The sequence below is a fragment of the Styela clava genome, chromosome 2, assembly GCF_964204865.1.
Source record: "Styela clava chromosome 2, kaStyClav1.hap1.2, whole genome shotgun sequence".
Lineage (NCBI taxonomy): Eukaryota > Metazoa > Chordata > Ascidiacea > Stolidobranchia > Styelidae > Styela > Styela clava.
The window spans coordinates 29,030,145-29,045,770 of NC_135251.1; the positions used below are offsets into that span (position 1 = coordinate 29,030,145).

Consider the following 15,626-nt stretch of genomic DNA (forward strand, 5'->3'; position numbering starts at 1 on the left):
CACGGACGGGGAAAACAAAATATTTTATCATTTATTCGCCGAAAATCATATGCGGTAACTTACCAGTACTATACCTGGAAATTGCGTAACCGCTTAAAATAAGTTAAAAACAGTGTTCCCACGGGTAAAAATTAATACAGCAAAATTTTTGATGAAATTTCAGAAATCATAGGATTCATAGAAAATTTAGAAATAACTGGAAGTAATACCCTCCTAGCGAATAATACAATCTTTACCGAATGAAAATTTCAAAGCAATTGGTCCAGTAATCAAGAAAAAAGCGATTTTTTTCATAACAATAGTAAGTTACGAAAAGAACAAGAACAACATAACAAGTATATATAAAGAAGGCTATGCTCAAATATATGGATACGTAGCGCCACCTAGTGACAAATGTCGATGGCGTCATAGCACACACAAAAAAAAAACGAATCCCATATAGCTCACCGGAATATTTGAAATAAATGAAAGTACTAGCCTTCTAGCGAAAAAGTCAATCTTTGAGCACTGAAAATTTCAAAGCGATTGGTCCAGTAATCAAAGAGAAAAGCGATTTTTTTCTGTGACAAAGAACAAGAACAACAAGAAGAAGAAGAGTGCCAGCATAAAATGCAAAACGATCGTTATGTCCACTAACGTGTTCAATAACAAAACGATCCATAGTACAGGTCCAATATCCCGGCTTAATCTTTTGCATATTATTATAAGATCTGTATATATTATAAATAGATGCTTTTGGGGCGATCTTAATTCGAATATATTTTATCATTCCAACATTCAAAATGAAATTTTCTTGAATTCTTATGATTCACTTTGAATTTCATTCTACAATACAAATGGCACAATGGAAAACGAGAAAAATTCAACTACTAGACTGTCAGAAACAGTTACTTCAAATTTAGCTAAGGTATTTTGACGTTGTTAGTATTTCTTGATTCCATTCAATATATACTTTATATCTACATGGAAAATGATACACAAGAAAGTAAATCAAATAGATTAGTCAGAATCTCACATGACCAGAACCAGTTATGGATTTCGCAATCATGCCGTATTCGCTGGATATTTCATTGAACAGAATCTGTTACATAAAGTAATTTAGTAGTAATTTTGCAAGCATAGAGAACGAATCAAATTCTCTTATTGGAGCAGAAAAGACTGCTATATATACCATACATAAACCGCTAGAAAAAATAATACAGAAAGATTGATCAGAAAAATTCGAAACAATGCCGCTAAACAATCACTGTAATCTTCAGTTTGTTTTTACGATCTTTCTCTGGAAACTGTGATATTACTGAAATCATCATATTAATCGCCTCGGGCTATCATAAGTGGCCAGAGGCGTAAATCTGTCTCGTAAATGAGTCGCGTTACGACTTTATCGCAGTTATGTTTTCTATCAATCAGAGAAACCATCTTGATTTTTGCAAGTGGTTATGTTAGGTCTGAAATTTTTTTTAATCTTGCTTGTAATAGTACAGCAATGCCAATGTTCTGTAGTCGTATGTAAATTTGTATTGGAACAGGAGTGGGACACCGGATTTTTAGCAAAAGTAGTAATACCAATAGCCGAGAGACATAATTATGGGTGGATTTTATACATGAAGTTTGAAATTCCAGTACGAGAGTTGGACGTGAGTATTAATATTTAGTAATTAGAACAGGTACAAGGTTTTCAATATACGATGACTATTATGACCAGGGTCGAATTTTCGAATATTTAGGTGTTGGAAGAAAATTCTTCTCCACATATTTGAAAGCTCGGATAGGTTGTAAAACGAGCTTATGAGATCATTCTTCTAGTAAATTTTTTTGTTAAAAACAACATCTGTCTTGTTAGGTCTTTGAAGCCCAACTCGTTGATGGCCATCCAAATAACAAAGAATATGTCTTCTCGCACAAGGATTACAATTATGTTATATATCATTACAAGGACAAGTTAATGAATTTATATTTGCAAGGCAATCAATATCCTACACATGATAGATCAGGTAAGCAACAAACACTTACTATCAAGTTAAACATTTTTGTTAAAAGATGTTTCGGCTCTTTGCTGGATGATTACGTATATTGTCATATCTGGTTATTAAGATTCCTGTAAGGTTGACAGGTTATGTGAATAACTGCGATAAATTCGCGAGATCAAACAAAGATTTATTTTTAACTAAACTTGAGGAAGTGCGACTCCAGTAGAATTTTTGCCAACAAACTTAGAAGAAACATTTTTCTACAAGAATCAATTTATCACGAAAATACATAATCTACTCCGAAGTGGACTATATTCGGAACCAAATCCGCAGCTTCAAATCTGAGTGAATGTGTCCAGTTTGTTCAGAAAATTCAAACAAAAGTTTGTTGTTATTCACTGGTAAATAACCTAATTATTTATATTCAGTTTACATCCCTCCTCCTGTCGCCGAAGTTTTATTTATTCCTCATCTCACAGCGACAGAGTCCATACACGATGCGTTGAAGCGTGCCGAAAACATGCCAAAACAGACAAGGTATATATAAGTATTGTAAAACTGTTAACAAATGAAAGATTGAATTTCCTTGAAAGAGTCTCAATGAAGCAGTTGGCCAATATACGCGTATATTTGATTACTCTCTTTGCTTTCCTATCACGACATGAGTTTTATTATTGTCTATTTACGTGAAATACGTCCACGTTGAAATATTTTGTAATATCGCTGATGCTACCTCTTGATAAACCAACATTTTACAAATAAAAGAAAGTTGTAAATAATAGATTTGGTATTTTAAGTGAACCTTCGGTAACTACAACCACCACAGCGACTTCGACAACAACTATTCCACCGACAACAACAACATTACCACCAACAACAAGGTTACCGTGGTTTGGATGGAAAACCGACCCAATAAATATTCTTACAACACCTACTGTATCATCCACTCTGCCGCCCACAACAAGAAGGTGAGAAGATTAGGTTTAGGTTTACAGAACTTAACACGAATTATCAGGGTGTTACACTTTGGAATATAATATGAATGGCCGTCTCACTTCACAATATTTGCTCGTTCCCGTTTCCAGCATCGTGTACTGCAGGGGTGCCAAACTGCGGCCCGCGGAGAAGTGCCAATTTTGAATGGTGTGCCTGCGAAACGAGTTTTTAGTTTAGATAATCTGGTACGTGCAAGTAATTCCAATCTCTGCGTCGTAAAGCCTATACCAGTGCCCGAGTGCCACTGTCATATTAGCAAAACTAGCTAGCAAAATACACAATGTTATCAAAACGTTTTTCTCACTGAATTCGTTTGAAGTCGGCGTGACAATAAGTTTGAATAGCAGTTTTCTTTAGAAATTTCTGCGTTTAATTAACTCACCATTTCTTCAAAGACTCCTGACAATGCCGTAAGATCAATAACAAAAAAAAACATTTTTTGTGCCTGTATCTTCTAGAAAGGCTATCTTAAATAAAGGGGCGGCCCGCGGCTTCACCCAGTTGCTTGTATCTGGCCCTCTTGCACACCGCTGATGTACTGTATACTTAAAAAAATAAAAACAAGCCTGCAAAGTAAAAATATGAAAAATGAGGTGTAAAGTGAAGAATGGAATCAAACCAATCTTTTAGGACAGGGGTCGGAAACCTACGGTCGATTATACAGAGCAGTATAATCCGGCCCGCGACGCTCCACTTAATAATGATTATAGTAACAAAACAGCTGTTTTGACGACTATATTTGTACGTAACGGAATTTAGTTTGAGTCACGTGTAGACTAAATTATATTAAAACCTAACAAGTATATAATTCACAATTACGCGTTTAATTAATTTAAATATATAAATAATTAGACAAATGGCAGCAAAACGCAGAAAAGTTGATGCTTAGTGCAAATGGTTTAATGGCGCAAAAAATATTCAAATGGTCAGTCTTCGCGCGCTGCTTAAAATTTAACGTCTGATCTGTGTGAAAAGGTGTGATTCATTGCTCATCCGTACGGTTTTTAACTTTCTAAAAATATGTGCGGCCCACCAATGACTTGCAACCTTTAATATTGGCCCGCGAGTGACAAAAGGTTGCCAACCCCTGTATTTAGGCAGTAAAATTTCATGGTACAAAAAATTCACATCACCAAGATTTAGTTTTGTACAGATAGTACCAGAACAGAACAGACACACAATTCCATTTTTCTTTTTTTCAGCACACCTCCTCCTATAACCAAGAATTTCAGACACAATCTGCGTGAAGTAATCAAGAAATCATTATTATTCTTTGAAGCACAGAGATCAGGAAATCTTCCGATTACAAACCGAATATCATGGCGATCTCATTCAGCATTGAGAGATGGTTCTGATAACGGAGTTGATCTCACTGGTGGATACTATACAGGTTCGCATGTGTCGCATTTTTGAATAATCGTTAGCTAATTATCACAGTGGTACTTACGCGAAGCTGTAATAAAGACAAATAAAAAGTAATTGATCATCGAAATAGTACAAGTTGTTGGTAAAAGTACCTTCTAGCTAAGTATTACATACTCATACTTCATACTTATATCCTGCAATTCATTTTATTTCGATCCAGGTGGTGGGCATGTCAAATATGGATTCCCATTGGCATCCGCAATATCACTGCTTTCCTGGGGTGCTATCGAGTTCAAACGGGGATACGTTGCTGCTAAAGAATTGGGGAATGTTCTCGTCGCCATAAAATGGGGAGCTGACTACCTTCTCAAGTGTCATACAAGCGTTCATTCATTTTATGGACAGGTAATTATGATCAGTTAGTAACCTGGACCTGGATCACTTCGCTAAATCTTTGTAGTATTTTTTTTTATTATTATTGATGCAAAAAAGCTACTGGACTAATTGCTTAGAAATTGTTAGTAAGTTTCAACAAACGGAAGTGTATGTAAGAAACGCCTAGAGCCAGTTGTTTTAGCCCAGAATGTTATGGTCTTGAAGAAAATCGTGCCCCAATCGGGGTTTTTGGTGGGAGAATGTTTAGCGAACCGCTCGGTGCATATTTTTTCCGCATATGTGTGTAATGCTATCTACGGATTTGTTTTTGCATTTCACATCTAAGTGCTTTTTATTTTATTTTTTTTGTGTGTGTGTGTGTGTGTGTATCAGCAAAATTAGCACGAAAGCAATTTTGGTGCTGAATGAGTCCGAATGCGCAAACAATTTTAGTTGTAACGAAGTGAAAATTTCACACCATGACAATTCACAACGTTAGCACTGCATATATATATATATATATATGTCCGAGCCTGTCTGAACCCAATAGCATAACAACAACTGGCCTCTAAATGAAGTCACTGTCACATTATTTAGTTTTTACCTTAAATGAAAGGTATGTAACATAACAATTGTTATTTTGTATTAAAGTTTCAATATTACTTTGTTTTGTCAGGTTTCGAATCAAGACGTGGACAACGCGGTTTGGGGGCGACCAGAAGATATGCAAGGCGCTCGTCCGTCTTACAAAATCACGAGAAATCGACCAGGTTCTGATCTCGCTGCTGAGACTGCAGCAGCTTTCGCCGCTGCGTCAATAACTTTAAAAAGGACGAATCCAAAATATTCCGAAGAACTTGCCAATCATTCGATCGCCCTCTTCCGATTTGCAGATAGATATCGGGGGAAATATGACGATTCAATAACGGAAGCAAAATCGAAATACGGGTATGTGCAATACTATAAAACTTCTTATGATAATGGTAGTTATGTCAAAGTTTTTTTTCCGTTTTCAGTGGTTGAAATTTATCATAATACCCGAATTGGGCATTCTATAACATCGTTCATTTACTTTCTAAGCTAACTAAGTCCAATTTGATGGTTTACAATCAATCTGGTTGCTGCGATGGTTGAATGCATTTGTCTTTCATCTTCTTTTCGATGTATAAGAGCCCAATTCAACATATTTCCATTCCCAGAATCCCCAAATTAACTAAAAAACTATGTTGGCTTACATGTTGATCTCATCTCATCAGTTCAACGGGATATTTTGACGAGCTTGCATGGGCAGCAGCCTGGCTGTACGGAATCACAACAGATACTGAGTATTTACACATAGCTAAAAGACGATTGGCTCAAGCTGGGACAAGTCCACCAATCAACAGTCTTACATGGAATGACAAAAGAATTGCGGTCATCAGTCTATTAGCGCAGATGACAAACCGGTAAGTCAGGAGTTAACACCACAAGTCCAAACACCCATAGCAGGGATGAATAGTTCACAACTTTCGTCCATTTAAGTTATCTAATTTAGTAAAAGAATTGCTTCTCACTCTTTAATTGTAATTTGCAGTGGTTACCGATCTATATCGTAACATTTCCTTTCCAATAACACCTGTTATGCGGCATGTTCTTCCGCTAAACTTTCCTCCTTCTGGCGTTGATTTGAAAGCGCTTCAAGTCACGTATTAAACCAGTATGTACGAGTACCTTCATAGAAACAATGAATACACTTGAAGCTTTTGAGCCCAAGATGGCTTGGGACTCTTCTGTTAATGAAGCATCTATATTTAGGGTGTGAAATAGCAACCTTGCTTTGTGTCAATTTATTTATACAAATTAACATTCTGCTTCAGAATCATTCATTAGCTGCGCACGCCGCATTACTGTCCCACGGTTCCATTACATTTGAACCCACGTACATTTGAACCCATGACAATTGCACCTGTATGCTATTGCACCTATGGAATTTTTTTTGTTTCACGGATAGTTAAACCCATACTAACCCTAACCCATGGGTTTTAGCACCCGAATATAGATTGAACCCGTGGATATACGCATGGGTTCAAATGTACATGGGTTCAAATGTACGGTCACCCTGTCCCACATATACCACGCAAATTTAGGATTTTGAATATAGGTAAATTCATGGAAGCTCAGGCTGCCTTACCTTGTTTAGCATAAACGAAATTTTCATATTCTATCACTTAATTCGACCTATTTATGCCCGTAGTTGAAATCTCGATTCAGCGGAATAATCAAACCTAGATTGGTTCTATATATGCATTATATTTTGTAGAACCGAATATAGAGTCAAATTATTGGATTTCTGTGACTCTTCATTGCCTGGTACCAGAGCAAACTATACACACAAAGGATTGCTGTTTCTTTCTAAGAAAGATACTACGTCACTAGCAAGCAACACTGCATTCATTTGCCTTTTTGCTGCTAATGTTGGTCTCAGACCTGACGTATACAGAGCGTTTGCACAAAAACAACTCAACTATATTCTAGGTATGGGACTTTTTGTGAAGAATGTATGATAATTTAAATTCACGTTCCTTAAATTAAATCCTGTAATTATCTGAAGCGATCAGCCTATTTCCGACATGCTGAATAAATGAGCTTGAGATGGGCAGAGCCATATATACATAAATATATCTATATATTAGGTTCACATATTATATGTATACTATAAATGGTGCTCCTGAAGTATGCGTACCAAGATGGCGGACACCGGAACGTAATATGTGTACCAGGTTAGGGTTAGGCCATAATTTTATTCCAATTTTTCCTTATTTTAGTTCTATTACGAGTTCGGGGACTAGCCAAGTGACTCCCGTAGTATTTGTACCTACAATTAACATTTCCCTTACTGTTTGAGTAGCACTGAGTTTCCACCATCTGTTAAAATATTATTACCACACCGGTTCAAATCCTAACATAACAATGATTTTTCTATATGCCTATAAATTTAATGATATTTTCTTTATAAATAGGTGACTCAGGATCAAGTTTTGTAGTCGGATACGGGAAAGCTTCTCCAAAACGACCTTATCACAAAGCAAGCAGTTGCCCAAAAGCAACACAGCGTTGTTCCTGGCTGGATAGAGAAGCTGATGCAGCTAATCCAAATGAACTCGTTGGCGCTCTCGTCAGTGGTCCTGATATATGGGATAATTACGTCGATGACAGAAATTTAGAATCTAATAAGGTTAGTGTCTATAATAACGCCGGATTTCAAACCTTAGCAGCTGGGATTCTGCAAATCCAAGTTTCCTCAGAAACATTTTCGGATCCCGAACCAGGAGAGTTAATGCCAGCAATTCTTCCCCGGTTTGATAAACACCACGACTACGGTCAGGTACTCAGATACTCAAATATGTTCTACGAAGCACAGCGATCAGGAAGATTACCACCGAGTTCTCGTATAACATGGAGAAAGTCAGCTTGCGTGAATGACAAGAGCAGCGAAAAGCATGATTTGAGCGGCGGTTTTTTTGATGGCGGAGACTATATTAAGTTCAACTTCCCTATGGCATTTACGACAACTGTGTTGGCCTGGAGTCTTATCATGTATCCACAGTCGTATGAAAGTGCTGGCGAAAAGATTGCAATACAATCGTTACTACGCTGGTCGACGGATTACTTCGTGAAATGCCACACTGAAAAATATGAATTATACGGCCAGGTATGCAAAACTGATCAACTTAAACTGTTTCTTTATTCTGGTTACTTTTATATGCAACTGAGCAAAATTTGTAATTTTTCAAATTGAGTCATGTCAACACGGTTTGTTGAGTCTAAAGGCCATATAAAAGTGAAGTACTTGTTTCATCTGACAACAATGTTTCATCTGATAAACAGTTATAATCAGAACGAGCTAAGTATAGCAAAAGTAAATAAATTGTCAAGTTGAATAAAAGGCACTTTGAATCTTTTGATATCGATAAAAATGCAGATGTTTGTCTGAATTTTGCCGAATGTAATAATTGATTTGATATAAATCGTCATTCCTATTGATTTTTAAAAATAAACTTAAATCTGTTAGGTTGGTTCCAGCGCCATTGAACACAGTCATTGGCTCAGGCCAGAAGACATCAATTACATCCGACCTGCTTTCAAAATCTCGAAAAGGTTTCCTGGTTCCGAACTTGCCGCAGAAACGGCTGCGGCTATGGCCGCCACTGCAACTGCCCTGAGAAGTGAAAATGTGAAGTATGCCGATTTACTGATCAAACATGCAGAGGAATTGTATGAGTTTGCCGACAAATATCGTGATTCCTACCACAGGTAATTTCAGTAATCAATTAAAGCTTCCAGTTGTTCGTATATGTTTTTATGACCCATATATATCACCCATTTACTTAATTTGTTAATAACTTGTTAAATTGTTTGCAGATCAATTCCCGATGCAGCGCAGTTTTACCCATCATTCAACGGATATAAAGATGAACTTGTGTGGGCGAGTATATGGTTACATCTGGCAACCAATAAAACTGCTTACCTGAAAGAAGCGAAGTCTAAATATAGACAATTTCGTTTCAATCGCTTTCCCCCTAAAGATTTTGACTGGGACGACAAAACAGCTGCTATCAATGTGCTTTTGGCCAAACTAACAGGCGATACTTTGTATCTCAACGAGTCAAGGAAGTTTTGTGACCATATGCTGTACGAAGGTAAATACACCCCCAAAGGTTTGCTATACCGAAGATCGTGGTCCCCGTTGCAGTTTGCATCAGGGGCATCGCTTATATGCCTCATCTCGGCAGAATTAGGAATAAGACCGGAGCAGTATCGAGAATTTGCAAAAAATCAAATTCACTACATATTGGGAGATAGTGGCGTGGGAAGTTACGTGGTTGGGTATGGTCCAAGCCCACCGAAACGACCGCATCATCGCGTCAGTTCTTGCCCTTTGGGTCCGACACCTTGCAATTTTACAGCTTTGTATTCCAAAGAAAAAAATCCTCAGATACTACATGGTGCGGTAGTCGGCGGCCCTGATCACAAGGACCAATTTGTGGATGACAGATCAAATGCTCGGTCGAATAAAGTATGTCTGACATTCAACGCCGCGTTCCAGGCTACAGTCGCCGGATTACGATATTTGCAAATGTTTCCACCACCTACGTCAGCTCCCAAAACCACAATAAGAACTACGCGGCGACCAAGGACACGAAAGGTTAAAATAAAGTTGTCAACAACAGCTCCCACGACAATTGCACCCACCACGGTCTCATTGTTGAACAGAACGGAAAACACCTCTTATGCTGTTAATTTTTCCACAATAGCTACTACTTACGAAGTAAATCGTACGGCCACGTATACAATAGCAACAACCAATCAAACATCGGGGGCCACAACGTCTGGCATTCTGGCAACTGCTGCCTCGAATACTAATGTCAGCAGTACAAATGTGGTGACAAATACACCGCCAGGAAAAACCACTATTTTCATGAGCGAAGGTGTAAATGAGACTGCCACAACAGAGAACTATCATTCACCCGTTTATGGTGGTAATTCATCAGCCACGCTACAAGAGACTCATTCAACGGCAGCAACAACTATTGCCCCGTTTGTGACATCTTCGCAAACGGCACCCCAAAATACAACGACAGAGAGACCCGACTGTAAGTATGTTAAACAATTGATTTATCATCTATGACAGTGGTTCCTAAACTGGGAGATGCTCACAGGGGGGCGCGAGAGGTCACAAGATGGAATCGGAAATTTACATGTAACGGCTCCTGAAACGGTCTGCGCGTTCGTTAAAAAAAACGGCTTTTTCGTGGTATAATAAATTTTTCTGTCTCGTAATAACTACAAGAATTCCAAATGTCTCTCTATTTTAGTTCATTTGTGTTCAAGGTAATTCGCGTCTGCGGCGACTCATGTCAAAATAAACTCATTACCGATCTAAAATACCACGCCAATCCGCGGACATGTTAAAAGGTGATCAACTGCCCGATTATATTTAGTTTTAATATATATCGCACTCATGCGAAATCGTTGTCTTCATTAAAAAGATCTGGTATAATATCCCAGAAAGTATACCTAATTTAGTACAATTAAAATACTCGTACATATATATTCATCGACTCGAAATCCCCGCGGTACATATCCTGAGTCAGTCCTCGAGATTACGCCAGTCGTTATAAGAGCCGACTTTGTCAACGGATATGTAATGGTTTTCGTGTTGAATAAAATATTCATTTAAAATGGTTGCTTTATTCATTTAATTGTGATAAATTAAATCTGCGATTGCGTCGATAAAATAAAAGCACCACTACTCCAAAATACCACGGTAATCCGCAACCATAAAAATGTGTGGCAAAGTGCCCGATTACATTTTGTTTTGATTTGTATTCTTGCCAATTTCACCATTATGAGCTGTCCCTGCAACTCTTACTCCGCTCTATCGCAATGCTCGATTAATTTTAACATCGTTACAGAAATTCCTTAATCTGCGATAAAATCCCATTGAGTAAAATTTATTTCAAGTCAGTAGTTTTAGAACACTACTGGTGAGCCGCAGGCACAACGAATTTATAAGATTTGCAATGTCTAAGAAAGTGTTTTTAATCTGTTGCGGTCCACCCCAAAACAAAACTCATGGTGTTTTCCGTTTTATTTTTATTAATTTATAATCTCGCTTTTACAATAAAGAAATATTTGGTTGCAGATTCACTACTTTATTCTATCTTTAGCATCTCGTCGCTGATGATGATATAATAAAAACTAACTCGTTTTCCTCAGAGGTGTCATGGTTCTATTCGAAAACAAAAAAAGTAATTATAATCGTCTTCGCGACACAAGAATATCTCGAGGGTAATTTCTGATTTAGGGCGAATAAACACCAAAATCAAGATTTTTACGGCATAGCAGGCCACGCTTACGAAAACAATCGAGATTTAAACAAAATGCAATCGCAAACGCCTTAGCGACTTTATTTTTCAGCGGTCAAGGGCCGGGGAAACGTCAACATGCATAATAACTATTAAAAAATGAACTGCTTTCAAATTTACATAAATTCATTTGTACTTCTCCATTTTGTTTGAAACGCTAGGCAAGCCAAGAAGTCTGTAATTGTTGCTTATTTTAAACACACAGTAAATAATTTTGACATCGCTCAATAGTGATGAAGTAAACAATTGATTGAAATTTTAGGTGTCTTATGTAAACGTTTAAGCAGAAAATACATTAAAGCATAGGTTTATTGCGTGTTTAGTTTTACTTAAAAATTAGTTTGACTTTACCAGGTATTGCATACTGAGGGGAAAAACGAGAATGTATGATGACCAACCATTATTTGGCTTTATACATACGATGATACGACAGTGAATGGCAAAGTTGTATTCCGAAGCGTTTTATGCCTAAAGAATTTGAGCAATGACGCTATATGAGATCAACACTCTTATAGCGCCATCTCAATATGTAGCAACCTGCCCATCACAAAAGCAAAGCAAAAATAGGCGATGCATAAATGTAAAATTTTTCAAAGGGGGGCGCGGCTCAAAAAGTTCAAGAACTACTGATCTGTGATATCATTAATATTCTTCAAAATTTAATTCTGAATCTTCAAATATATATGGCTGAATTGCTAGTAAATTTGTGTACATTTTATCACTTCAGATTGTGGAAGACAGCGTGCATTGCAACTTTTCGATTCCTGTGCAATACCGGGTGACGAGTTTTATGACCATACGGATAGTAAAGTATACAGATGTCGTTTCAGAGCATTTACGGTTAGTATTTAAAAAAGCTTACTGTTAAGGCTCGCTATCTGCCTAATGTCAATTCGCATATATATATAGATAGATAAATGAAGTTTCCTTTTAAAGTACTTGTTGAAAAAAACTACATAATATTTTAAATATCCAGGCTTGTGTTGGCGTTCAAACAGACAATTGTATTGACGGTGTGTGGGAATATTTTCCTTACTGGAATCATAATGCGGGCGACAAAGTATTTTTTAATACGGAAGATCAAAATTGTAAAGACCAAACTACTCGTGAGTACCCGTAAGCACATTGTATAGTACATATAGTCAGAAAGGCACAAGGGATTGCCAATTTCGGCATAAAACAAAAGCATAAAATCGTGGTTACGGTTTTCGAATCACGTAAACAATGAAATAAATTATATATATAATGATAAATTGTTGATACTTGCAGAAGTCTATGCGAAAAGGATTGTATTCTTTTGGAGTTGTTGGTGGTTCATATAGTATAGTACCTATCCTGCCACATTAATTAACATGAATGTAATACAGTAGTATCCGAGAAGTAGTTTTCAAAAGAGTTAGTTCTGTTCAATTTTTATGTGTATTAAAATTATCTTAATGTTTTCATTGATAGTCGACATTGAAAACTGCGAGCTTCGTGGATTGAGTCAAATATTCGACGAATGTTTCGAAGGATTAGAAAACTGGAACACGACAAAGAACTCAGCAGGAGATTGCAGGTATATATATATGTAACAAAAATGTAAAATACGTATGTATACGCTTTCATAAACCTCCAACTATGATAAAATGTTTCTGTTGAATCTAGCGCAACTTCGATTGCTATACCCACCTGTGGACAGTCAGGCGTCATTTATTTTTGTCCCGTTTTCGCAACTATAGCAGTAATAGGCTATATAAGCCGATCAAACCACTGTTCGTATTTTCATTCGGAGCCGATTCCTTATTTTCAAAGTGTTTTCACATTTTCGTCTCCATCAAGCCCCGTCGATAGTGTTGGTATCGTCGATTTTTTATCATTTATACACCATTTCAGATGTGTCAATTTTGGAACTTGTGTGAGTAAAAGGCTCAGTCACTGCAAAAGAACATGGAAGATTTGGAAATTGTGGAACATCGGTCTTCCCGTTGATCAACAGTTTACAGATTCAGAGATGGAATGCAATTCTGCCGGAAACAACAAATATTCTACTTTCCCGCTTGTATTTTTTCCTGTACTTATTTCAAGAGTGTTATTATGGTAGACCAATATGTTTGTATATACATTATGCATAATGTTATCCACTGTTACCAAAAGATTGTTCAAATTAATAAATTTGTATTTATATGTCATAGTACTGCTTGTAGTTTATCGGTGGGTTTGAGTCGAACAAAGCAATATCAACATGTCTTCTGGAACAGATGTAATATTAAAGTAAATAACGGGACATTTTCGGTATCAATATGCCTACTTAACCAAATTGTGACATTTATTGGGCATTGCATTGGGTCGACATATGAATTAATCAACATAAGTGATATGGACTCTTCATTCTTATTTAATGTCGCCATTTGCAGACGCATCGTGAGGAAGCGTCTGATCACTCGGAATTGCTTTCGAACATTGGGACGTAACAAGCTTCAATTATATATAACATGCCTACGTCAAACGTCACTCGGTTAATTTTACCCGGTAAACGGTGCTTTCCCTGAAAAGGTCCCACATGAACCTTTAACCCAGCGAGGCCCCGTTGTTAGCTATTTATATAATTAACAGCCTAGTCCACGGGGCATATTGTTCTGTCCCATCCCATGGGATTCCCATTGAAATAAAATTTAATAATAACTGTCAAATTTAGGTTTAGCGTCTACTAAATAGGACTACAAGTACAAAGGGACATGGAAACGACAAAAATTTATTGACTTTGTTAACTTTAAAAATTCTGATTAAGATATAGTGGTTGGTGCAGGGAATGCGCTAAGCGCTACCGTGATAATCGTCGTCGTTCAACAACAGAGGGAAACTTGTCACCCACGCTATAAACTCAAAAAACGCTATAAACTCAATAGATAAATTACTTAGTAAATAAAAATAATAAAATGCATAAACAAATAACAAAATACTTGTCGCACCATATTAACAATTTTATAATGGTTGTCACTTCCAAATTGATCGGTTTTCTAAACGTCCCCTTGCAGTACTTTTCACGTTATCATCACCCCAAGCATTAGAACAAAACATGAAATTACAAACAAATTTATTGCAAATCAATGAAACGAATAGACTATATAATCGTGGTGCATGTTGTTTTTGATAACATGAATGAATTTCAACAAAGTTTTTTAATATTTGACGAAATATAGTCAGGTATAATCTCAAGTCAATATTATTAATATTGATTTGATGAACCCGTGCCTACCACAAGTAGGATTTCAGTAACGAAAGAATTAACAGTTATAATTCGTAGGGAATGCCAGATAACTTGCACTATCGAATATTTGTAGTAAATTTTATTCTGTATTTACAATCGGGAACGAAAATTCCGATCAAAACAGTTCTCGCTCGCGATAATGCCATTCGTTAAAACTGTCGATTTTTTCAGCGATGATGATTTTTCTGCTGCGCAAAATAGTCCGGTGCGAGTGTTAAAGACGATTTGCCATATTAATTTGATTATTTTCAACGTAACTCACCGTTGCGCGTATTTACAATAAAATAAAAGTATTATTGCTCCGAAATACTGCAATCTGCGTACATAAAAATTAAAAAAAATATATATGGTATATATACTGCCCGATTATAGTTGAAATTGATTATCATTTTTGCTATTTTGGTAATTTGTTCAATTTGAGTGGCTCAAGATTATTTTCAATAAGAAATGCATTGATTAGTTTTATATCATCATCACAATTCTACTTTTTATATATATTGTATATATTTATTTTATATTATCTATCAATATGGTGGGAGAATTCCCACATTTGAATAACAATACAAATAGAATAAGATTCGGTATTCTGGATTTGATTCAAGTATTCTAGAATAGTAAATTATACTACATTGCCCATCCCCAGGTGTGAGTAATTTTTTTTTTTAATTTTTAAACATTGACTTCAGACAATGGTATACGAATTAAGATTGTTATTTCGAAGGATCACTTCAAAATTAATATGGAGGCAGTGGCGTAGCCAGC

The 15,626-nt window shown here is 36.6% G+C and overlaps 1 protein-coding gene across 1 annotated transcript; it reads left to right on the forward strand.

The window, feature by feature from the left end:
• The first annotated feature begins 1,391 nt into the window (after positions 1-1,391).
• Positions 1,392-13,787, forward strand: LOC120336210 (uncharacterized). The gene is made up of 16 exons (XM_039403833.2): positions 1,392-1,637; positions 1,844-1,994; positions 2,399-2,507; positions 2,768-2,938; positions 4,169-4,356; positions 4,552-4,736; positions 5,383-5,654; positions 5,963-6,151; positions 7,006-7,220; positions 7,706-8,397; positions 8,758-8,999; positions 9,108-10,339; positions 12,342-12,454; positions 12,591-12,720; positions 13,067-13,172; positions 13,490-13,787. The coding sequence occupies exons 1-16, from the start codon at positions 1,440-1,442 to the stop codon at positions 13,695-13,697; spliced, it is 4,401 nt and encodes a 1,466-aa protein (XP_039259767.2). The 5' UTR covers positions 1,392-1,439; the 3' UTR covers positions 13,698-13,787.
• The last annotated feature ends 1,839 nt before the right edge of the window (positions 13,788-15,626 follow it).

Excerpts from the sequence above, each read along its gene's own strand:
- LOC120336210 (XM_039403833.2), top strand. The coding sequence starts at position 1,440 with ATGTTAGGTCTGAAATTTTTTTTAATCTTGCTTGTAATAGTACAGCAA. Across the intron at positions 1,638-1,843 it reads TTCCAGTACGAGAGTTGGAC|GTCTTTGAAGCCCAACTCGT; the intron begins GTGAGTATTAAT and ends CTGTCTTGTTAG. Across the intron at positions 2,939-4,168 it reads CTGCCGCCCACAACAAGAAG|CACACCTCCTCCTATAACCA; the intron begins GTGAGAAGATTA and ends TCTTTTTTTCAG.